Below are 26752 nucleotides of genomic sequence, written 5' to 3' on the forward strand. Positions count from 1 at the left end.
TATCACTACCACCACCACCACAATTAGCACTGCCACCACCTCTACCACCATTATCACTACCACCACCACCACAATTATCACTACCATCACCAGCACTATCACTACCAGCACTACACTCTTTCTCTCATAATTGCCTTTCTGTTTGGCCTATCTAGCAACTCAGTCCTCTGCTTCCAGGCCTCTATCCCTGTACAACTCTTGAGCTGGTTGTTTATTAGACGAACTTAAATCGAAAACCAGAGGGGGGAAACAGATCGTAAAATGGAACATCTGTTAGATGAATACCTTTACTCTTTGCAGCTATATTGTTGCACTATGCACTTGAGAAATAATGTGTGAAATGTTTACTATTTTACACTTTTTGTATCAGTGTTGCATATTTTAAAACAGAAATGTTTCAGAAATAAAAGGATTCCTTTGCCTATCCATTCATTGCAGTTGTTTGATACCTGCTGTCTAGTGTTGCCACTCTTTTTACCCACATTCTGATATTCCCTGATAATTAGCCTAGAAATCCTGAACATCCAAACTCTCATCCAAATTACTAAACCAAGGACCACTGCTGGGCTATATCACAATTTCATTTTTTAATCTAGCAGCTACCCAAACCGCAGTGTGTATGCACATGTATGCATGTATATGGGTGCATATGCAATACAATAGACTATATATATAAAATTACAAGAGACACCTGTTGATTGTTCCAGTAAAGTAATTAGAATCAACAGTGGCTGAGGTGCTATGTATATATGTGATGGATTGAAGGAATAAAACTGCATGGACTAAATTTATTTATCATGGCAATCCTTGAAACTGTGAAATAACATGTGAGGCTAGGGGAATATTCAGTAACTCCAAGATTGTGGTAGCTCAGAATATTCCACCTGTTCCAAGGTGCAGTGTTCTCAGAGTTGCTACATACATATAGCACGGATACAGGTGCACACCCCACTATCAAATACATGAAAAGTAGAATACTGAATGTTGGAATCTGCTGGTGATGTGGTTGCTGTAGTTTACTCCTCAATGTGTCTGGAGTCACATTATTGGTTCTTGCACTTCTTGAAATTATTCAGTCTGTTCTCAGCTGATCATTTTTAAATGGGAAGGAAGTAACGATGAATTCTTGGCATCTGTTGTAATTGGTATGTGTTGTCAGGGGTATAACCAGGAGTTTTAGAATTATACACAAGCTTCCAGAATGGGCGGCCACAGTGGTGCAGTGGTTAGCATTGCCACTTCACAGCAAGAGGTTCCCCGGTTCGATTCTCGGCTGGGATGCCTTCTGTGCAGAGTCTGCATGTCCTCCCTGTGGTCGCGTGGGTTTCCTCCGGGTGCTCCGTTTTCCTCCCACATCATAAAGACATGCAGTAGGTGGATTGGACACTCTAAATTGGCCATAGGTGTGAGTGTGTGTGTGTTTGTGTGCCTTCTGTGGAAGGTTGGGCGCCGGGCTGGCAACTCGACACCGTAAAAACTCCACTGCCAATCTTGAGCGGACTGATGATCCGCTGTGGCGACCCCTAACCAGGAAAAGCAAAAAGAAGAAGAAGACGCAAGCTTCCAGAATGAAGCCCCTTCCTAATGTAAGTGTAGCTTCCCACTACTGCAGACCATAGTTCTCAACTTTGAAAAACACCAAATTCACTTTTTAACTTCTAATTCCAGGACACAACTGAAAAATCACTGTAAAAGTCAAAGGATCTTTATTTAAAATAAAAGTTTTCTTTCAACATAAAAAAAGAACTAATGCCTCAGTTAGAAGCCTCCAAGGTTACACAAAACTTGAAGACTCTTAGCCAACATACTAGTTTTTCTTTAGGTGGAAAAATTAAGCTCCTTTGACTTCTAAATAGCTCTCAACATCTTTGCGTAACTATTAGGGACAAAGCAAAATAAGGAGGGAAGAAAAGCTCAAAATCAGGACATTTTTAATATTATTGTAATTCACTTAAAAATGATAACAGTAGAACAGACTTTACATAAGCATGCATTTTCTTAACAGTAAAAAGTATGAAACTGTAATGTCTGATATTATAGACTAACTAATTCTCAGTGATTTACCAGAAAATCAAAAATGTTATGTCTGACAAGGGAAGATATGAGGCAAAATCAGCAACAATTGAAAGGTATAACCCACATAATACATGTTTTTGGACACTACAGGTTTTCAATAGTGGAAACAAATAATCCTGAATGTCCAACTGAAAAAAAAGGAATATGTTATTTTAATGAAGGTAGGTCAGTTAAACACAAATCTGCTGAAAATGTTAAGCCAAAAAAAATTTTGGCAATAGTGGAAAATTCCTTTTTCCTCCATTACTATTCAGCTTTGGAGTAGGTATATCTATATTCAGGAGAGTGCTTTCAACTAAATATATTTGGTCCATTCGAATCCCAAAAATATTAAATAAATTTAACCAGCCTGAAATTCTGAAAAAAAATTAATCACTCGATCAAGTGCATAACGTAAATAAATAAAAGCTATGGAAAATAATGCAGAGTTTAAAAACAAAATAATTCACACATATCTCATTGTACATAATATTTAAATAGTCATGAAAAGAAATCTTGTGTTGTGACATATATGGTATGTATCTGCCCAAACCCTTGGGTGTATAACTTCTAGAAACAACCACATTTCATTTCTTTATGGAAAAAATACTTAAAATTAAAACTAATTAAACAGACTAGACTCCAAATATCACCACTAACACAGTAACAGTAATAAATAAATAAAATAAAATAAACCATATATCTTAGAAACACCACAGGGGATAATATACTGCCCTTGTCTCACTATCAGTAAATAGCAACTATCTCACAGAAAGACAGTGTTCCTACTCATGTTTTAGGTTCGCTGGAATTCACAAGTCATTGTAGAACTGTTGGTAGTTTGTTGAAATCTGTGTTCTTGCCACATTCATATATCAGTCCCAAAAGAAAGTTTATTTGTAAAACGAACCAGAAAATGAAAAAAAATAAGCATACAAGTGACACATTCCTCATATCACTTCCCCTATATTTTACCAATTGAAATAGTTTCAAATGGATTTCAGGCTCTTTTTAATATTGAACTTACACAGTGGCATTCAATGTGTCTGTCTAGTCATGAGCTGTCCAAGTGGCAAATCCTAGCCCCAAAGATGGCAGCATGGAGTTTTATATGGTGTGAGTCACTCTGTTTCTTGAATGTCAGTGAAATTGGTGTAAGATTTATGTTGTTTAGTGTGCACTTACAAGTTTTTAAGGTTTTTAGAGGATTGAACAAACTGTGACTGTATAAATAATGATCATGCAAAGATATAAATGGATTTCTGTGGAGTTTCAGTAAATCTACCTTGGAGAACAGATAGATAGATAGATAGATAGATAGATAGATAGATAGATAGATAGATATACAGGCTTGCACATATATATTTATAGGACATTTAAAATTAAATTCATAATCTACTATGCACAAGCTCTCATAGAAAAAAAATCATGGGAACCTGTATTAACAAAATAATTAAAAGTTGTTTCTTTCCTTATAAAGCATGCTCTGTGCAGTTCTAGATTTCCACTCATCTCTTCATAAGGATACACTTGCCCTTGACCAGTATTTGTTATTTTTCTGTTGCTACTTAATCTTTATGGTCTAATCCACTCAACTAAGTGAATGGCCAGATTCAATAAAGCCTACACTAAGTGTACATATCATGCACACGACATGTATTCAATAAAATTCTTATCATATTTTTGTGCTTTCTAGTCACTCCGAAAGATTACACTAAGCATAAATGTAGTCTATACTTTGTGGTAACCTTTATGAATCCCTGTTAATATTTAAAGCTACAAGAGTATCAGTAGGAAAAGCAAGATTAGGTGGAAGAAGGTGTGAGTTATGTCTGTTCACTCAGAACAGTGTACACTTAATGTAGGCATTATTGAATTCCGGGGGAAGATTTTTTATGAAAAGAGTTAAAACATAAAGGACTTTGATTAGTTGTACTAAAAAGCACCTTGTTTATATCATGAGCACTAATTTTATTAAACCAGGCCCCGGGTTATTAAATATATTAACAGGTTAACAAACTAAATAATTCAACAAACTAATACAAAATAAAACATGGAAAAAGCACCACTCTAGGAAACAAAAACTGTATGTTAGCGCTTTCGTTTACTAAAAATATGTAAACTTCTTCAGGTCTGAATTATATTAACAGGTTATGTAGATATAATTTATAAAATTACAGCATATTGCTTAGAAATCTGCCACTAACCAATATGTCATGTTTTTTGAGTAATAGCAGATTTATTAACTTTGATTTGTTAACAATGTTAGTGTATTGGACTGGGCGTTTGGAATCCATTTCAGACCTGTTTTAGACATAAACTGAAACAGTAGATCATCACAACTACCTGGTATGAATTCGCTTATGTCTTAATTCAACATGCTGGAAACTGAAGATTTCTATAGCATGAAGTATGGATTTATCATTATAACACTGGCTGAATGTATTCCAAAATGCATTTGCAAACCATCACCGCCACTTTGGTTCATGTTTAATTGAAAAGTATGCAGTCCATCAGACTGTTGATTACCTTAATCCAAATTCCCAATTGACCCACAGCACTGTCTGGTTAAGTGACTTGTTCGAGGTCACACAAAAGGAAAAGGAAGGCTAAGGGAATCAAACCTTGTACCGCATGAAGTATCTATCAGTTCAAGGCCTTAATCCTCCACACTATTTATATATCTGCTTAATTATTTTTTTATTTAATTTTATTTATTGGGGTAGAGCACTGACTAAATTTGACCATGTTATGGGCTCAGCCTGGTTACAGACATAGTAACAACAGTAAAGTAAAGTTAAAGGTATAGCTAAATTATACAATATACTGAATATAACATAGATAAAAAAACACATTCAGATATTTTCAAGAAGGTTTAAAAAAAAGTGAAAAAAAAAAAGGTGACTGGATATACTTGTAAATCAAAAAAGGCTCTCAGAAGTCACTCAGTCAGGATTTATTGTCCACAAAAACAACAAAAAAACAAATGAACGACAATAGTTGAAATAACGATTCAAAACATAGTACTAAGCGCTTTCACCCTCTAAAACATAAGGGCATCCTCAGAGTACTTCTGAAAGCTTGTGCTTTCTCCATTTAAATAAATTAACAGTCAGTTACTAAACTTCTTTGATTGGTTGTGCAATTAAATTCAAACAATAAAAATAGTTTGAAAAGATGTAGCACCTTTATTCCACCTCAAAATCCTGTGATACAGATATTTGAGATGTGCGAAGCACAATTCCGAAGAGAGTTAAAAAAATTCACAATAACGGAGGATAATCTTACCCAAGCTGAAAGATTTTGTTTAGGGGAACTGAGAACTAATAAAAAATATAGAGTAATGAAGCCAGATAAAGGTGGCAGGGTGGTGATTATGACCGAAACAGATTACATTAACAGAATGACAAATTTGTTAAGTAATGATGATACTTATGATAAAGTATCAAAATTTGAGATGAATCGAACTTACACTAAGATAGAATGGATTTTATTTGATTTTATGTTAGAAGGAACAATAGACAAAGATGAATATGATTATTTTACAGTAGAGTATCCAGTAACCCCCTCAGTTTTTGGTATTCCAAAAACACACAAGGATACCAATAATCTGCCTTTTAGGCCGATAGTTTCAGCAAAGGGGTCTAAATTAGAAGCAGTAGCAAAGTATATAGACCATAATTGCAAGGATATTCTTAATTTATTTCCTCACATTATTAAAGATTCGTGGCACTGTATAGATATGGTGAGACATTATAATATTGAGCAAAACATGGACAATATTATTATGGTGACCATAGATGTAATTAATTTGTTTTCGGTGATTCCGCATGATTTGGGTCTGGAAATGTTTGAGGCTGCCTTAGAAAAATACAGTGGATTACATACGGTAAAGCGCAAATTATTGGTAGATCTAATGGAAATTGTCTTGTCAAACAATTTTATGTACATGGAGGGAGAATATTACAGACAGCTTACTGGGGTAGCCATGGGGGCAAGATGTGCACCCATATATGCCAACTTAGTACTAGCCCAATGGGAGACTTACTGTATTTTTACATCTAAACACTGGTCTAATATTACTTTCTATGCCAGATACCTAGATGACATCATTTTATTTTGGAAGGGGTCTCCAGAAAAGCTTAATGATTTTATGCAATTTCTTGGCACTACATCACCTTTTTTAAAATTTACTAGCCACATACAGGGTAAAACATGTGAATTTTTGGATGTCTTTTTCTATGATAAGAATGGTACAATAGAGTCCAACATTTTTAGAAAAAAAGACTTATTCAAATTATTTTTTACATTATAGCAGTTGCCACCCACACTTTCAAAAAAAGAATCTTGTGAAGGGGCAAATGGTAAGATTATCACGTATTGTTAGTGAGGATGATAGATTTAATCAGGAATTAGAAATTCTTACTAATATGTTTTTGGACAGGGGATACCCATTAAATTTACTAAAACAATTGAAAGATGAAGTTAGAAAGAAAAGGAACACTACATTCAGACCTATTATTAAATTTGGTTTATGTAACAAACAGAATGAAAATATAGGTATTAACAGAAGAGATGCCTTCATTTTACCATACAATGAACAATCAGAAGGAATTGTCAAAATATTAAAAGATAGCTGGATGAGTGTTTGTATTAACAATGAAGAGTTTTACCATACAATAGGGCCTTTTCCTAAGGTTATCTTTAGCCGTGGTATGAATTTAAAGGAATACATGGAATACAATGCTAGGGACCAGACATTTAATATGTCAAAAATGAATAAATGTGGTTTCTGAAAATGTTGCAAGTTTATCAATGATGGACCATATGTTATGGTTCAAGGATATGGAAAATCGATTAAATGTTCAGGACACTGCAACTGCAATACAAAAATGGTGGTCTACCTAGCTACATGTACATCATGCCCAGCATTTTATGTAGGTAAAACTATAAGGAAACTGAAGGAACGTATAATGGAACACAATAGAGATATTAAAAATAAAAGAATTGTGAATTCATTATACATCCATAGTACTAAATGTAATAATTTTAGGAGATTCATATTCTTTGTCATAGACAGAATTCCTACATATGGACAAAAAGGTGGTGATTTAAATGCCTTGCTAGAAGCCAAAGAATGTCTTTGGCAGTTGAGACTAAATGCAGGTTCATTTCCTGGTATCAATGGTCAAATTTCTATAGCAAGTATTTTAAAGCTTAAATCTTATGTTATTTAACTAAACAATATGTTTTTTAATCAAATGTATTTTAACACTATTTTTTAATTTTTATTTCAAGCGACACTGCTTTACATATTACCCAAATGGATTACAGCCATACTTGTTTACATTCATTAATTCTTTGTAAAGGAAGCTTTTTAGTGATAAATCCCAAGAAAAATATGCTGGTTTAACTATATGTATATATATAATTGTTATGACATATGTATATAAATATATAAAAATAACACACACTATAGATCAAAACAAGCAACATTTTGATAGTCTGTTTAATATGCTATTTATTTCAATGGATTGTTGTTTATTAATTCTTTTTAAAGTTTGTCTGACTCTTTAGGTGTAGTGAGCAAATATATTTAATTATTATTTTTTTATATATATATAAATATTTTATACATATATTTTTAAAAGGTTCTACAAGTCTTTATATTATCTATTTATTTAAATATTTTATTGTTTGAATTTAATTGCACAACCAATCAAAGAAGTTTAGTAATCGACTGTTAATTTATTTAAATGGAGAAAGCACAAGCTTTCAGAAGTACTCTGAGGATGCCCTTATGTTTTAGAGGGTGAAAGCGCTTAGTAATATGTTTTGAATCGTTATTTCAACTATTGTCGTTCATTTGTTTTTTTTGTTGTTTTTGTGGACAATAAATCCTGACTGACTGACTTCTGAGAGCCTTTTTTGATTTAAAAAAAAGTGAGATCAGGATTATACAATGTATAATACATATGTTATAGATGAGGTAAATGTAGTCCAGCGAAAAAACTGGACATACTATATACAAGTATGGAGGAACATTTTAGTAGTGAAGAGAGTAGAAATTGTAGAATATTAAGAGATGCAGTAAAAGAGCTAATAACAGGAAAAGTGGGTACAAGGAATGGATAGAGTATATGGGGAAGCAGTGGGTATGAGTTGATATGTTGGAGATGTTAATAGATTAATCAGCCAATGTTTCCTGTGATGAATGTAATAGTGTAACCATGGCATGGTCAAGCCAAATGATAAGGTATCTAACTGATGTGGTGGTTTTAGGTTGTTGTCTAGAGGTTTGATACAGAGAGGGCTTGTGACTTTAGTGAGTCTTTTCTTTTTTTTTTTTTTTAGGGTTGTGGAGTATTTTTTTTTTAGAAAAAGAAGCCAATTGTTTAATGATAGGTCAGCTTGAAGTTAATTTTGGATGATATCAAGAGAAGGGTTGGATGTGTAGATAACCATGTTATCTGTATAAAAGAGAAGTTATAGATGAAGTAGGTCAAGTGGTAGCTTATTTATAAAAAATGGAGACTAGTCTTATAGGTTCATAGGTTGGTACTGGGCTATCTGCCCGAAGGCATATGTTAGCCCAGCCACGTTGTGCAGTATTCAACGCCCCTTTAGTAGTTCCCTAGACCCTTGTACTACCAGCTAGTACCCTTGTCCCCTTTCTAGTAGTGCTGTTGGTGTGATCCCCGGTGTGAACTTTCTGTTACCCATCCACTCATCAAGGTTCCTCTTGAAGAGTGATAGTGAGGGGCTCTGTGTTATGTAGATCGGGACCCTGTTCCATAGTAAGGGAAGTCTCTGCGAAGGGAATCTATCCATCCAGCATGTTCTATTCATTGTTGTGTTGAGGTTTATATCCCTAGAGCATGTAGCTCGAGTAGATTTGGTTTTGCTAAGATGGAGCATGTTCAACAATTCTGGGTAGAACAGTCTTAGCTTTTTCAATCATGCTGCATAGGGCAACTGTTTGAGGCCAGTAATCCTCTTGGTTAGGTACCTTTGTGGTCTCTCCAGCTGCTGGAGATGTCTAGCCAGGTACATTCCAATTGGTGCATTGTACTCAATAATGGGTCTGATGAGGGAAGAGTAGAGGGGCACCATTACATCCTTAGATCTTGATGCAAACCCTTTCGTGATCAAATGGGTCACATAGAAGGATTTTCTAACCACTCTGGCAACATGATTATCAAAGGAAAGCTGACTATCTACTTGGGTCCCTAGATCCCTTATTTCTTCTTCAGATTTCAGGGGATTACCTCCTATGTTGTAGTTTGCGGGTACTCTGTTTTTTCCAAAGGGGATTACTATGCATTTTTTTGCATTTAGCTTGAGACCATGGCTTTGACACCATGCATCAGTCTCATTTAGGTCCTTCTGGAGGATCTCCATGTTGGCCGGAGACTCTATTATAGCACCCAGTTTGCAGTCGTCCGCAAACTTAGTCAGCCACAGCCCTTCCATGCTTGCCTGTACTTCTGAGAAGTATATGCCAAACAGGAAGGGCCCCAGGACAGAGCCCTGAGGCACACCACTTGTTACTGGTCTGGAGTCGGACATAGAACCCACTACTCTTACTTTATGGGATCTGTCTGAGAGCCAGTTTGTGATCCATTTTCTGATGTAATGGTTTATGCCCAGGCTGGTGAGCTTATCAATAATACCTGAATGGGGAATGGTGTCAAATGCTTTAGCAAGGTAAAGGTAAGCCGTGTGTACCTCCTTTCCCTTATCTATAGCCTGAGTAACTGTCTCAAAGAAATCCACCAGGTTCAGGAGGCATGATCTGCCCTTGACGAAGCCGAACTGTGTGGGATCCAGCGACTGGAGGTTCCCAATCTCTCCATTTATGAGTTCCATAATTATTCGCTCCATAGCCTTACAGATCAGACTGGTCAGGCTTATTGGTCGGTAGTTCCCAGTGTCAGTTGTGGCCCCACCCTTGTGTAGCGGGACCACCATTGCCGTGCGCCATTCTATGGGCACATATCCTGTGGAGAGGTTGAGACTGAACAGGGTATTAAGATGCGGGGTTAATTCCTTTTGGAGCTCGCGTATGACACAGCCTGGGACACCATCTGGTCCCATGGAGGCAGTGTTTTTAGCTTTAGAATTTATCCCTGAGGAACCCCTTTTTTAACATTAAATATTTGGATAGTTAATCTATGACTCATTGGGTAGATTCAGAGATTACACCAATATCATGTAAGTGGAATAATAGGAGGGAGAGATCAATAAGGTCAAAGGCCTGGATAAGGTCACTAACTTCCCCAGGGAGGTTACCTTTATCCATGTTAGTGTGGATGTCATCAGTAAGTGTCTAGAGGCAATTATAGAACTTCTACCTGCCTAAAAGTCACGCTTCTAAGAAAGTTGTACTTGTCAAAGTAGCAAGTTGGCTGTAAATTATTTTTTCAAGGATTTTGCCAAGAGTAAGAAGTGGTAAGATGGGTGGAACTGGGATACTGAGGGGGTTTGTGATCTTTTGGCACACTTCTGACAAAGTTGAATTGGTTGTGAGTCTTAGTTTGTAGATATGTTTTATGGGGTTTAAAGCTAACTGACAGACTTTAAAAACAGAGGAGTAATGCTGGAGAAAATGTTTATTTTAAGTAGGAGATTGTGATTTTACATTTTGTATGATGTTATTTTGAATGCTTGAATAAAGAGCCTCTACATTTTTTCAGTAAGTACCACAAAATGTTTTACGTACACATGAGCTACTCCCAGCTCAGGCAAATGGTGTCAGCTTCATGTCGTATCTGAAGGTTGAGTGCAACATTTCCTTAGGTTAGACTGCAGTGTCAGTACCAGAAACCTAATCCAAATTCTTGGTGTCAGATTAGAACCCACAGGCTGTTGAACTGTCTGCACTAAATATAAGTGTACAACTTGCTGAACCACTCTTTTTTTCAGATTTGCACCACTAGCTTTGTATCAGAAATTGTTACAGCCATGATCTAGCAGAAAGTCAACTACATGGAAATGCTATAACTGTCTTAACCAAATCTGGTTCAAAACTGTGTGGATCTCTGTTTTAGGTGGTGGCACTCATCCCTTGCTAGTTCCATATGATACCTTAACAGCCAAGGAAAAAGCTAGAGACAGAGAGAAGGCTCAGGAACTGCTAAAATACCTTCAGCTTAATGGCTATGCAGTGACAAGGTAAGTATATATGCATTCAATTTTTAATTTCTTTTTGTGTTGTTCAGGATCGTTACTCTTATGGCTTCCATCTTCAGCATCAGTTCTCAGTCTCAGTTCTCTATAACATTTCTGAATCATAAGTCACACTATTAATCCTTGACCTCATAAACATCAAATAAATTAAATGATACTTTAGTTTCTATACTTTTTTAGCTCCAGAAAGCCTTTTGAAAAACTCAGTAGCTAAAATTCTCTTTAGAGAGACTTATAGATATCACAGGTATAAAAATGTAGTCTGTATTATTTCAGCCAGTAGGCTAGAACCCTAATATTTAGATTTTTGGAATGTAATACTTAAGAAGTAGCACACATTTTAATTTTATGGTTAAAGTTGCTATAGCTAAGTACCTACACTTTTCAGTTTTCTTTTTTTAATTAAAGATTTGCTAGATTTACTAAACAGCAACAATTTCCAGAGGACACCAGATTTATATTCTCTCTGCATTTTAAAATAAAATGATGCACTCTCAAATCAGAGACAAACATTCAACTTTAATAATTATCAAGTTTGAGTAGAAAGTTATATGGGTAAACTTTTTAAAATGTACTACTGATGTTTACATAATTATACATACAATTAATTAATGTCATTAATGCAAATTTTGCACCAAGTAGACTGGTTTCATACTTTGCATATATTGAGGGGAATGGTATGTATGTGAAAGGCAAGAGTTTGAAATGGTGCACCCATTGTCAACATGTAAATATGTTCTGCATTATGGGAATTACTAAAGAAGAACGCTATAGATTACAGCTGAATTCTACAAAAAAGTAATTGTTATCAAGTTCTGTTAGGAATATTTCTTGTTGGGTATTCTGTGGAATGCAAGGATTTACTAATTAATTGAGCAAAACTTGCCAAACATAACAACAGTACATCATAGTTAAAGTTACAAGATGTATCAGTATCTGTTTATATTGTTTGTTGACTTATTCAGGCATTCAGATATAAACTAGGATTAATTAAAACCCTCACTGGTCTGGTCATTTGGTGTAATGGTAAGAACATATGTATCAGGGGCAAGTATATATGCAATGAGAAAGATCTCATTATTAGCTTATTACCATGCCCCTTAACCGAACACTGCTATGTCAGACCTGACCACACTAGTGCTGTCTCTAGTGGCACATACTTATATTCATTTGTGTGCGTGCGTACACACACACATACACACACACACACACACACACACACACACACACACACACACACATATGCATAACCAGGCTTGTGATTCCCAACATAATCTTATTAGTGCGGTCACCCAAACAAACAAACAAACACACACACACACACATATGCATAACCAGGCTTGTGATTCCAAACATAATCTTCCTAGTGCGGACACCCAAACAAACAAACACACACACACACACACACACACACACACACACACACACACACACACACACACACACACACACACACACACACGTATGCATAACCAGGCTTGTGATTCCCAACATAATCTTCCTAGTGCAGTCACCCAAACACACACACACACACACACACACACACACACACACACACACACACACACACACACACACACACACAAAAGAAACAAATTCATACAGCCAGATTCATGCTCCTACAGACATACACATGTGCACACATGCATCCATTAATAATAGCCCCCATCCACATGTCTTCTCTGAATTCACTTGACCCCACTAGAACTCCTATAGGAGTAAATGGATGACTACCATATTTTGACAGAGGTCACTTTTTCCTCCTACAGTAACATTTTACCCAGTTGAGCAAATCAGGACTTGGAGACATTTTTAGGGAAAGCATATGGCTAATTAGCATCAGGCAGTCCCCTGTACTGCTGCATTAACATGCGGCTTCATCTGCGAGTCTCCTGTCCACATTCAGGCCCCATGTGGAGAAAACCTCAGCAGTAGAGCAGTGTCTGAATTTGCAAGGTTTAGAAAGAGTTGAAGAGCTTCTGGGTAAAGGCTTGTGCCTTGCACTAAGCCTTTCTGGATACCAAGGTTCATTTAAAAAGGTCATTTACTGGTTGGTGATGTGGTAACACACCTTAACAACATATTCTTTGTGTAAGTAAACCTTATGCTTCCACTTTACTCTATTAATATATTATTACAGTATGTAAATTGGTGTATGATAAGGCCTGCCTGTTATTAAGGACAAAGTAAACTTGTTTTGCTTTTATGCAGCTTCAGCATCAAACCTTTGTTTTTGTTGCTGTCTGTTAATTTAAAAAAGTATATACTTGTGCTCTGGATTGTATTTCGCTCATTAGACTTTATTTTAAAATTTAGTGTTTCTTTTTCTCTAACATATATTTTTGTAGTTTACTATCACATACTTGATTCTCAGCTAGAGCGTCTTCTGCATGGAGACATGCATGATGGGCGTACCTTCGTTGAAGGTTGTGCATCAGGCCTGGCAAGCCGGTACGTAAAAATCAACTGCCAATCGTTAGCGGACCGGAATTCCGCTGTGGCAACCCCTAACTGGGAAAAGCCGAAAGACACAAACAAGCAAACTATCACATACTTGAATCTACTCCGTTCGAGTGTTAAAATGTCTGAATCACATGTTCAGAAATCTCAACACCAAACACAAAAAGATGTCGAAGGAAGCATTTTAGTAAAGTAAAAATTTCGAAAATATCAACTTTACTGAAATGCTGCACTTCTGCTCAACATTAACAAACAGCCCCCACACCCCCCTACATATATATACAAACTCTGTGATCGCACTACAGTGAGGGAAAGGGTACATTTCCCAATCCCCACTATAGTGCAGTTTGCACCACAGTGTTGAACCTTACAGCAGCGAATGCTTGCTATTATAAGGTTCGACATTGTGGGATTCATAATTTCAGTTTGGCCAAAGGCAGTTTCACACAAATGTCAACGTGCGATCGACAAAGTGATTGTAAGCCTATTTTTGTTATATGTGACACTTGACATTTGTGTGTGTGTGTATCTCTTCCTCTCTCTCTGTGTGTGTATATATATATATATATATATATATATATATATATATATATATGTATGTATAGTTTTTGTTTCACAAATGTAAAAGAAAAAAAAAAGAAAAATTTAGACAGAAGAAATATTAGCCAGTGAGTGAAAAACTTTAGAGTTGAAAGAACAGACAATTTTTATTAATTTTATTTATTTAAGTTTGATGACCAGGGAAGTCCACTGGGCCAAGAAGAGCCCGTTTTCAGTGGAGGCCTGGGGAGAAAACCTCCACAATAATTGCAAGTAACATTTCACATGTTACAAATGGACATAGTTCATACAGCTAATTAAACATTTACGGATAAGCTCCATGGTATTTGCAATTGGCTTGTCACAATGTTACAAAAATGAAATGACATAATACAATACAGAAATTTCAACATTTACATAAAGTGAATATTTTTGTTATAAACTCAGTTGTAGGTTTAACATTTCAAAATATATAGCTAGTAGCCATTAGTAGGTTAGGAAAATATTATGCATGAAGAGGGTAATAGTATAATTGAGACTGGAGAGTATAGTACAATAGATATTAGAGAGAATGTTAGTTTTTGGTAGGCGAGAGGTTGTTTTGGGTGGGATGAAGTAATAGTAGAGGTAGTTGGATGAGTCAATCTTGATGAAGGGAACACAATTCACAAAGATACAACTGGTTTATGAGATGTTTTATATGCCACGGTATTAGGTAGCACAATAACAGTTCCAGAATTTAAATATATAGTCAGAGATCTTAGTCATTACATAAAATAATATACATTTTGCTTTCGCAATATGCAGCATGTATCTTGTTTGTTGACCACTGAATATGCATAAACAGATTAGAAAATATATTCATTCCAAATCCTCACTATTAATGAAATGAGGAATTCAATACAGTATATCAAAATACAAAATGGGGAATGATTGCAGGGTAGAAAATAAAGCATGTCTGAATTCCTAGTGCATTGCTTCTGCCAGGGATAGTCCAGTCCCTAACGAGAAAGACTAAGACAAAATTTGATTTGGAGAAATGATGAAAAAAAGATTTAGTGGGAGATCATTGAAGGAATATTACTTTAGATGAAAGAGTTACTCATGAAAACTTTCAAACTGAGCATAGATTAAGAAGAGAGAGAGAGAGATAGAGATAGATAAATAGAAAGAGAGAGAGGAAAATTGAGAATGGTATTAAAATACCTGTTACACCTTTTTTTGACAGGAAATACTATGGATCAAACTACGCATATTATATACCGTGATAGGGCTGGTATGAGAAATGTGTAGTGACAGTAGAGTCACCATTAGAGGTCATTATTATTACTTGGCATGGAACAGATACAAATTTGTTTTAAAATGAAATGCTATATAATTAAGGTGGTATGATTATGAAACAGGTTTCCTGCAGATGTAGCAGGGATTAGCAGCTTAATAGTTTTGAAAGATCAGGGGATTGGCATTGCTAAATTACCCAAAGTATGTATGTATGAGAATGCATTTGTTATCTGTGATCTACGCTCAACTGATGTCTTATGTTGAATGGAGTGGTGTTTACCTGGCTTCCATGTGAATTAGGCTGTGCTTCCTCGTGACTTTGAACTAGAAACAGGTGGTACAGAAAATGAATAGATGGCTGGCCGGATCAATCAATTTATGGACAGATGGACATTGTTCTTGTTATTTGTTGCAGAAGAATTGTGAAGTAAAGTCATTACCAAAAGAATGGAAATACTAAACATTTATCAAATTCTACATAATATCTCCTTTAGTACTGGTGTGATATGAGGATATGAGAAAAATTAATCCTTATTTGTAGAGTGAGTCATCCCTTCGTACATCACTGATATTTAAGTGAATGAAGTGGTAGCAAATATGTGTGACCCCCTTCTGTACACATAGCTGCTTACAGTTTAAAAAAGCATGCAGTAGCTTTATTGTAAAGAACTGCTGGTCAAGGTATAGGTTGACGTTATACGTTAATGAAATCAGTACATCATTCTAGCAATTAGTTCACATTTTGTTCAGGGTTCATTATTTCATGTGTTGACAATGCTGCTTATACGTGAAAAAGCTTCCAGGGCTCTAACTGGAGGATGAGGGTGGGGGGTGGATGGCAAAAATAAAAATTTAGAGTAAAGTAAGAGAGCAACGAATTATAGCTTTTGGTATAATGGTTTTCTTTTGCTTGTCTTACAGGGGATTGAAAGATATGGAGCTGGACACGTCATCTGTGGAGAAACGTTTTGCTTATGGCTTCCTTCAGAATCTTCTGAAGTGGTTGGACACAGCTCAAGAATTCATTGCTCATCTAGGTATCAATCTTTTGTTTCTGATTTGCAATGCTAACATTGCAAGACATTTGTTAGAGCCATTGCGTACTACAAGGTAGTAGTACAGTACTGTTTGTTTACCACTGTCTATCAACCATCACCCCATCCTGGCCAGTTTGACCCATTACTTCCAAATCACTAGGGCATGAATCACTCATCTGATGATACTCAGTACATTTCACTAATGCAGAAATGTGTTACATTATTTATAGGATCATGGGAGGGTACAAGGCTAATAGCCCTTGAACCTTTTCCAGCCGAGCCATTCATGCCCCAAATTTCCCAATTATCAATTCCCATGGGCTACAATGGTTTGGTTTATGGTTGTAACTTAGGGCATTCACAAATTGCCCCTTTCCATAATGGCCACAGGTGACAAGCCAAGGTGAATTTGCGATTTCTCATCCATTGCTCCAAATTGCATTTGAAAAGACTTAGGGAAGAGCTCTGCTTCACATAAATAGGGAGTCTGTTACAGAGAAGGGGTAATCTCTGAGACACATAACTAACCTTTCAACATGTTTTGTTTATGTCACGGACAAGGTTTAGATGCTTAGATCAAGTAATTCTAGAGCTGTTTGTTTTGCAAATGTGCAGCAGATCCATGAGGGCTGGATCAGAGCATGCCGTGTAGGTTAGGCATAGATCACCCACAGTAGTCTGTAGAAGGCAGAGTACAAGAACAGGGCTTTGTGTTGGTCCATGTATGACCTAATTATTTACATCCTGTATTTTTTTAGTAAGGAACCTCTGTGGCCGCTCCAGTTGTTGAAAATGTCTGGTGAGGTACATGCTGAAGGGAGCATTCTACTCAATTTTTGGTCTAATGAAGGCTCAGTATAGTGGAACTATGATCTCCTTAGATCTGGATGCCATGCCCTTACATATAAGTTGAGCCATGTAGAAGGATTTTCTCTTTACCATGGACACACGGTGATCAAAGTTCAAGTTACTGTCAGCCTGAGTTCCTATTACCACTGGTTCTTTTTTTAGGGGAGTGCTATCAATGTTGCAATTTGCAGGGATAGTCATATTCTCAAAGGGTAAAATTATGCATTTCTTTTCATTGAGTTTTAGGCCATGGTTCTGGCATCAGTTATTTGTCTGTGTTACGCCTTCCTGGAGGATATTTACATCTTTGGTGGATTCAGTGATTGCACCCAGCTTGCAGTCATCAGCAAATTTGCTAAGCCAAAGGCCCTGTACATTTGACTTGACTTCAGAGAAGTATATTCCAAACAGGAGAGGCTCCAGTATCAAGCCATGCGAGACACCACTAATAATAGGCCTTTTGGTGGATTCTCCCACCCTAACTTCATGTATCCTGTCTCTGAGCTATTTGGCTATCCATTGGGTGACATAAGAATGTATGCCTACATTTGTGAGTTCGTCTGTAATACCTGAGTGAGGTATTGTGTCAAATGCCTTTACCAGGTCAAGGTAGGCAGAATGTACTCTTTTGCCTACATCCATGGCTCTAGTGATCTGCACACTAGACACTCTAGGCAACTCTTGCGAATGACAGGCTCCAGATTAATCACAGTTGAATGTGCAAGACACTTATTCTGCAATATTACTGTGCCCCTTTACCTAAAATATTCTGAAATCAAAGGTGACTGTCATTCTGGAGTGTAGGGAGCTCCCCGTCTGATCTTTTATGTTTCACTTTTTTCTAAGTCTTTCATCTTCCTAGGTCTTGTGCCTGCTGCCTGTCCTTCATGATTCTCCCTCATCCCTTCTTAAATTAATGTCACACTCCTAGAGAGACATATTTTTCCAGTTCCTCCTTTAGCACTGCTCTCCCTTTTGGGCTGAGGTGCAGTCAGTCTCTTACACAGCTCTCATCCGTATGCCATATCTTCCCCAACTCCCTACCAATCCTAGGACTTTATTCCCTGTCTACTATTTCAGACATCAGTTCTATGGAACTGGCAACACTTCCAGGAAAGCCCTCTCCAGTCCTCTGTCCTTTCATCTCTGAACTACCATTATGATGTTGCTTAATAACACCTATACTGACTCTTTCCTTAGGTCACTGGTGACACCATCCACCCTGACATGACATGTGTCCTCCTCCTTGATCATTTTGGAGACTTCTTTCCATGTTTTGTCTATTTTAGTGGCATGTATTTGGCTTTACTGTGATCACATCCCTCTTGCCTCTCTTACCTTTGATCTTGATTCCTTTGAGGACTGAGTCACCAGGCTTGTGTTCTCTTGTCTGCTGAAGATCTTCCTAGCTGCTTCACCACTACCTGCTGATGGCATTCTTCCTATCCTTAGTCCTTTTAATTCCAGTTATCTCACTTCCTGATCTGTTCTTTACTCCCACTGTCTTGCTAATTCTCTTTGACACACTGTCATACTTATCTCTACCATCCTTCCCTAACTGGCTTCCTCTTCTTCCGCCTTTCAGGGCACTGTCCACCCTACTCTTTCATTATCACTATCTCCATGTTCAGCCACATGTACATTTCTCATGATCACATCTTTATGCTCTCCATGTCCCCCTTGATCCTGCCTCCTTCTTGCTTACAGGTTCAGATTTCCTATTATCTTTCTGAACCACATCTGTCCTGGTCCTTTTATTCCCCCTAATTTCCAGCTTACACTACCATTTATATCTCCATTCCCTGGGCCACTCTTCCAGCAGGATTTGCATCTCTCTTCTCCATACCACTTCATCATTTCACATCTCTTGCTTCTCTTAACTTTATTCTTAATTCCTTTACTCCAGCTCATATTTCTTATTTCCTTTACTGGGCAAGCACTATCTGGCAAGTCCAGCATGTATAGCTGCAGCTTACTTAATTCTTGTCTTGTGCTTTGAACATCAAGTGTTATGTGGTTAGCCTGGTGCTCAGTGGGTCAGATCTCTTTTCATGAGGGGAGTTTACCCTACCCTTTTAACCTAATTTTGGGCTTGGTAGTATACAGTGATAACAAGGACATATTAAGGCCATTCTGTCAATGTGCAAGGTAACTGTGATAGTGTGCTGTTGTTTAGTTGATTTTGTGGTTAAATGTGTTGTTTGATTCATTATTTTGGCTGTTTAATATTTTAACTTGTTATGGTATGGCAGCTCTATTAGTGAAGAGGGATAAAGCCCTGTTTGTGATTTAGATGGTATGGGTTTGATTAAGCGCCGTGACACTGGAGTGTAGCAAGGAGAGAGAGCAAGAGAGACAGGTGAAGGACAAGACACTGCCTTCTCTCTGACAGGCTTGGGGGGGGCTGTGTTGCAGATATCAAGGTTCTACTCCAATGGTAGAATTCCCAGAGGAGAATGGAGACCCCACAGGATTGCTTGAACCAATAATAATTAGTAATGGGTTCTAAACCTAAACCTAACACTGCCTCTTCCTCCAACCCTAACCCCGCACCTTAACATGATTAAAACCTTCCTGTAACACTGCCAGCACAGAAGACTGACTCAGACACACAAACATTCACAAATACATAAAAACAAGACATCTTTCCCCTAATGTAACCCATACCATAAAGTATACAAACTTGCACACAAATACACAACACCTATACTCCCCCCAATCTTAACCCTAACTCACAACCACACACACACACACACACACACACACACACACACACACACACACACACACACACCCCAACACCACTTACCTGTATCAACATTCCATACCATCGGCATAGCCACCATTCAGCCATCCATACCGTTGACATTAAATCACACCCCTGCATTTGTAGAACAAACGTACGTTAAGTCAAAAGCAGGGCATAGATATATATATATATATATATATATATATATATATATATATATATATATATATATATAAACAAGTGGAAAAAGATCGTAGAAACAAAACCACTAATCCAATAAAACGATCGTGTCAGTGGAATTTATACAATAAACCTTTTATGGACTTGCAACCTGTGTGCTGACACGATCGTTTTATTGGATTAGAGATATATATATATATATATATATATATATATATATATATATATATGTGTGTGTGTGTGTGTGTGTGTAAAACAAAATTACAAAAAAGACTCAGCAAAGCTAAGGGCTTCACTATGTAATACCATAAACATCATATAGTGGAGGCCCATGGGATATATGAAAATGACCCCTTACAAACATATTGGTCTGAATGCACCAATAAAGAATTAAAAAAAAAAAAAGTGAAAGTAAAACATCATGACATTCAGAAGCGATGTAGCTGACAAACCGGTATGCCCTTAAGAAGTCAGTGGTGCAATAGATTTCTGATTGTGATCTAGGTGACTGGGGTTCAATTAGAAGCCCTGGCATTGGAGACCTCAGTCAGGGAGGAGGAGAAGTGAAGGACTGTTGTCCACTCCTTTTTCCTGGGAGTAGAGTTTGCCTGTACTCAGGTAGTACTACCTACCTGGTAGAGATCAGGGAGCTCTTCGATCATGCCTCATGAGGTAAGGTAGGGCTGTTCGGTGGGAACCCCCTTTGCAGATGTGCGGGGATGAACTTTGCCATCAGCCCATTGCACAGCCTCCCTCTCTATCTCACTAGTTGCTTGTAATAGGGCCAAGGAAACCTAAGCAGAAAACATTGAACATGATTGCTGTCTGAAAGATGGTCCCTTGCGCCTGTGATGGGGAATAAATTAACTAATTGACTGTTGAGGGCACTGATGATTGTCAGACAGTGGGAGTCAAAAAGAGGCAAAACAAAGCAGTTAGACAACAGGGCAAAAAAAACTGACAGGGGCCAAAATAAATAAATAAATGTATTTGCAAACAAGCAATTATTTAACAGCAGTATTGATAAAATATGGGAGTAAAATCTTATTGCCAGTCTTCAGACTCTGCAATTTATTTAGAAAATTAAGTTTGTTGGCCTGTAACTTCTAAAGGGGTAACCCACAATCAGTAAAGTTCTAAATTAATTAACCATATCAGGAACTGATTTTGATCATATCATGTGTATATTCTGTTCCCTAGAGGCTGTTGTGAGTAGTGGAAGAGTGGAGAAATCACCTCATGAACGTGAAATAAAATTCTTTGCTAAGGTGAGTGTGCAAAAATGGTAACATTTAGAAGTGTACATTTACAGCACTTTAATTTAGGAAACTGTATAGCTGGCAGCTGTAATCCATGGTTGATACATCAGATTATAACAAATTTAAACTTCATCCTGTCTCTCTCTCTCTCTCTCTCTCTCTCTCATCCTGTCTGCCTCTCCATTTATCTCCACCCTTCTCAGTCCTTACCCTCACTCTGTCTCCCTCTTTCTGACTCACTCTGCCAGGGTTACACTTTTTTATTCTTTGTATTTAGTATAATTGCTATTATTATTGTTGTTGTTGTTGTATATCTCATGACGGCCACAAAATTCCACATAATCCACTAATCCTATGAGTAGATGAGGTGAACAACAAAAATAAATAATGTATTACTTATCAGTGGTCAGATGTAAACTTTCTGACTAATGCAGTGATTGTATGTGTGATAAAAAAAGAGGAAATTCCAATGGCTTCAAAAAGTACCATGTAATTGGAGAATAGATAACAATGAACATATTCTGTGTGAAATGAAAGCCAGGAATCACTGTAGTAGAGATAATGATTGTTTCAAGAGCCTGTATGCATAGTTCAGTTTAATACAATTCCTAGAGCAAATAAATTCATTATATAATTTAGCACTGTTATATGTTATACTTTGGGAAATTTGTGCAATCCAGTTTTAGCTTTTTATTATCTATATTACGTTTGTCTAAATGTCACATGGCTTTTGATTCTGATTTTTGTTGTTTTAATTTGGTGTTTGTTGAAAAAATGTTTAGTGCATGAAATCACATACATGACTAGTAATTTAAATTCCACACCGTTATGGTATATGTTCTTTTTGTTTTTATTAATGGATTTTAATATTCTCTTGTGTTGTCTGCTGAATGTCTTACTGATATAACTTGCATGTATCTGTCATGTATATGCTGACAACTGTACAATACATTCAGTCAAAGCAGTGTCATTTTTACATTTTATGGGCTGTTTTAGATTGTTTAAAAGCCTGTTTCTGCTGTTAACTGCAAATTTTCAGTGCAATATCAGGATTAGAAAGTGACTGCTCTTGCTCTGGTTTCCATAACTGCAATGACTGCAATAAACAAGCTGAGATATGTTTTCAGCGCAGTATATTAACTGCTGTCCAAGTGAATAGTCTATTTTGGTGCCATAATCAAATGGTCAGTAGGGTAATATTTTACAATTTTAATAATAATTTCTTTATTTGCAGATATGTTTTACTTAATAGATGTGAGTAGGTGTAGTGTCAGTTCAGTAGCACAGCATACAGTAATTCTTATTTTTAGCACGGTTACTGTACTTCTTTCCATGAGTAATGCTGGATTTCTAATGGGCATGCTGACTGCTCTGTCCAATCTGTAGGCACATTTTTGAGTAATAATGAGTTGCCATTGTATAATTTAGCAGTAATCAACGAGTGGGTCTAGAATCACAGGATTTACTCACGGTTGGTGTGGTTTGATCATGAGGCCAAAGCCCAGGTGATCAAACAAAGCCAAACGTGATTAAATCCTGTGATACCAGGATAGAGTGGATTATTGCTAGTATACAATAATATTCTATAAGAAAGAAATTGCTTACCTTTCTTAAATAATGTCATTGTATAATAGCACTTTAGTGTTCTTCTGTCTTCTCTCCTGTGTACCTATGTACTGCGTATGCATATATTTATTTATTTTACATTTGTTTACTGGGAAAGTCCGACTGGGCAAGAAGCCTATTTTCAGAGGAGGGCCAGAGAGAAAAGCTCCAAAATAAAACATGTAAGAACACTTTCAGCAATAGTTATTAACTGACAGCAATAGTTATTAGCTAATAATAGAGAAATAAGTGATGTTCGTGGAATGCGGAGAAAATTTACAGTCATAAGGAAAGAGTTACATAGAGGGACAAAAAAATTCGGCATAGCATGTCAGCATGAAAAGTACATATTATATACAGTATTTTCCAGTAAAACATAACATTGTTACTATTCTAATAAAGGGCATTTTTCACCAAAGAGTCCATTTGGGAGTACTTCAGAATTTAGTAAAATAGAAATCCCTGGGTAAGAGGAGGGGAGTTGAAATAAAAAATAGAGTTAAATAGAAATACCAGGGCTAATACATGAGGGAGAGGCAGAAAGGAAGAGCAGAGAGAGAAAGCAGTGAGTGGATTAGGAATGGAGGGGTACACTGTGGACGAGAAGGCGCAGAGAGAGCAAGTATTGAAAGGTCATCCTGATGAAGTGCAAGAGCATAGCCAGCTGTTTGTTAGGTGTTCCCTAAGACGTAATTTGAAATTAGAAGTATTGGTTGTGTTTCAAATACGTTGGGGAATGGAATTCCATTTTTTGCATATCTGGTTGGAGAAGAGAGATTCCTCAAAGCTATTGTTACCCATGGTGACTTTTAAAACAAGTTTGTCAGTAGGTCTCAGTATTCTAGAGTTTTTGTATCCCTGAACTAGGTTTTTGAGAGCAGGACAGTTATTGGGCTTGTACATTATGGAATGGGTGATAGTGAGTTGGTTCAGGGATATTAGATTAGGTAGTTCGATCCAGTTGAGTTTGCAAAGGACAGAGCAGTGGCGAGATATGTAGGGATGGCTCATAGCAAATTCTGTTATTTTATTGTAACATGACTTTAATTAGTTTATAAATGATTTTCGGAGGTTAGTGAAGATGGGTGAGGAGTAAAGAAAGGTGGAGAGTAGGTTGGTCCTGGCTCTGGAGTGTCAAGTTGTAAAGCAATGCTTGAATCTATAAAGTGTTCAAAGCTTTATATAGACTTTTTTTATGGATAGTGCTATGTGTTTATCAAATTTTCGGCAGTTATCTATTGTTACCTCTAGGAGTGTGGTGTGATCTACAAGTTTGATTTGGGTTTTGTTGGAGGGGTATATGGTGAAAGGGGTAAGGAGGTGCTGTGTTTTGGTATAAGAGAATACCATTAGTTTTTGTTTTGTTAGGGTTCAGCATCGGCTGGTAGTCTGACAGATAGTTTTCTATATCTGTGAAGGATGGTTGGGTTCATTCTATGAATTCTGGTAGGGATGGAGCTTAGAAAATAAGTGTAGAGTCATCCACGTATTGTATAGTGGTGGCTAGATGGGTGGCTGTCCAAAGTTTGTTTGTAAATATAGTTAAAAGTAGTGAATCAAGGATAGAGCCTTGTGGTACTCCAACTGAGACTGGTAGTAGGGTAAAGAGTTCGTTTTGCCACATGACTGCTTGTTGGCAGTCAGTTAAGTAGCTATAGAACCAAGAAAGAGCTAGATGGGAGAGGTTTAGGGATGATAGTTCCTTGAGTAATTTCGAGTGTGATACTGTATCAAATGCCTTAGCCATGTCAAGGAAGATGGATACATGGTGACCCTTGTTTCTGAGCTCATTGATATCGTTGGTGAAATTTATTAAAGTGGTTGTGGTGCTGTGCTTGGGTCTGAAACCATGTTGGATATTGAAGAGCAGGTTATTACTTTCTAAGTAGTCAAGGAGTTGAGCATGTACACATTTTTCTAGAATTTTTGACAGAGGTGGGAGTATAGCTATTGGTCTGTAATTTGAATAGTCAGTAGAGGGGCCGCCTTTGTGCCTAGGAATGATATAAGAGATTTTCCAGAGCTTAGGGATATATTGTTCTGATATGGACCTGTTGATAAGGAGCGAGATGAGATAAAATATGGAAAGTGCTACCAGTTTGAGATATTCATTTGGGAGTTGATCAGCAGTGAGGGATGTGGGTTTTAGTTTTAGTAAAAGTATTTTAATGGTGCTGGTTTGTATTGGTCTGATACGTTCATAGGTAGGTACTAGGTTATTGGCCCTAGGGCCTATACAAGCCTAGCCAAAAGGGTACCTTGGCTTTCGCCTCCCAAAAAAATTATTTTCCTGTGCCCCACAGAAGTGATCCCCGGGGTGAATTTCCTATTTCCCATCCAATCATCAAGATTTTTCTTGAAGAGTGCTAATGAGGAGCTCTGTTTGACATAGATAGGTAGTCTGTTCCAGAGTATGGGAAGTCCCTGGGACAGGAATCTATCCCTCCAGCATGTTCTGTTTATTGTAGTGACAAGGTTTAGGTCCCTAGAGCATGTAGCTCGGAGGGATTGGGATTTCTTTAAGTGGAGCATGTCCAGCAGCTCTGGGTTTGACATAGCTTTGTATGTTAGGCAGAGATCACCTCTGAGTAGGCAATATGCGATGAAGTAAAGCTGGAGTTTTTTGAGACCGTCCGCGTAGAGCATCTGTTTGAGGCCAGTAATCCTCTTTGTGAGGTATTTCTGTGTCCTTTTCAGTTGTTGTACATATCTTGTGAGGTACATACCAAAAGGGGCATTGTACTCTATAATGGGTCTAATGAGTGATGAGTAGAGGGGAACAATGACCTCTTTTTTTCTGGATGAGAAACCTTTTGTGATGAGGTGTGCCATGTAGAAGGATTTCCTGACCACTGTGGCGATGTGATTATCAAAGGAGTGACTACTGTCCACCTGTGTCCCAAGGTCTCTTATTGCACTTTTGGTGTTAAGTAGACTACCGCCTATGTGGTAGTTCATGGGTACAGAGTTTTTACCAAAGGGGATAAAAGTGCACTTTTTGGCATTGAGCTTGAGGCCATGGCTTTAACACCAGGCATCTGTCTCAGTGAGGCCCTTTTGTAGGATGTCCACATAGTCAGGAGTTTTGATTATGGCTCCTAGTTTGCAGTCATCTGCAGACTTAGTTAACCAAAGACCGTCTTTGTTAGCCTGTACTTCAGAGAAGTAGATACCAAACAGGAGAGGACCCAGGACTGAACCTTGTCGTACTCCACTTGTCACCGGTCTGTCTGTGAGCCAGTTGGCAACCCACTTTGTGACACAGGGATTTATACCTAGTTTAGTGAGTTTATCTATAATTCCAGAGTGGGGGATGGTGTTGAATGCCTTGGCGAGATCTAGAAAGGCTGTGTGAACCACCTTACCCTCATCTATGGCTTTGGTGACTGCTTCAAAGAAGTTTATCAGGTTTAGGAGACATGATCTGCCTTTTACAAACCCGAACTGTGTGGGGTCCAGAGTTTGGAGATCTCCAATGTCTTTGTTTATGAGTTCCATGATGATACGTTCCATGGCCTTGCAGTCCAGGCTCATCAGGCTAATGGGTT

General features: G+C 37.4%; 1 protein-coding gene across 1 annotated transcript in view; it reads left to right on the forward strand.

Annotated features, from left to right (window-relative positions):
• Nucleotides 1-26752, forward strand: part of LOC122794026 (ryanodine receptor 1-like) — a 2146276-nt gene that overhangs the window by 1310687 nt on the left and 808837 nt on the right. Inside the window, 3 exon segments of the mRNA XM_044062140.1 lie at nt 11106-11229; nt 16447-16562; nt 21541-21608. Of these exon segments, the coding sequence (XP_043918075.1) occupies nt 11106-11229; nt 16447-16562; nt 21541-21608 (308 nt within the window).

Source organism: Protopterus annectens, chromosome 1.part0 (assembly GCF_019279795.1).
Source record: "Protopterus annectens isolate FY-2018-M chromosome 1.part0, PAN1.0, whole genome shotgun sequence".
Classification (NCBI taxonomy): Eukaryota; Metazoa; Chordata; order Ceratodontiformes; family Protopteridae; genus Protopterus; species Protopterus annectens.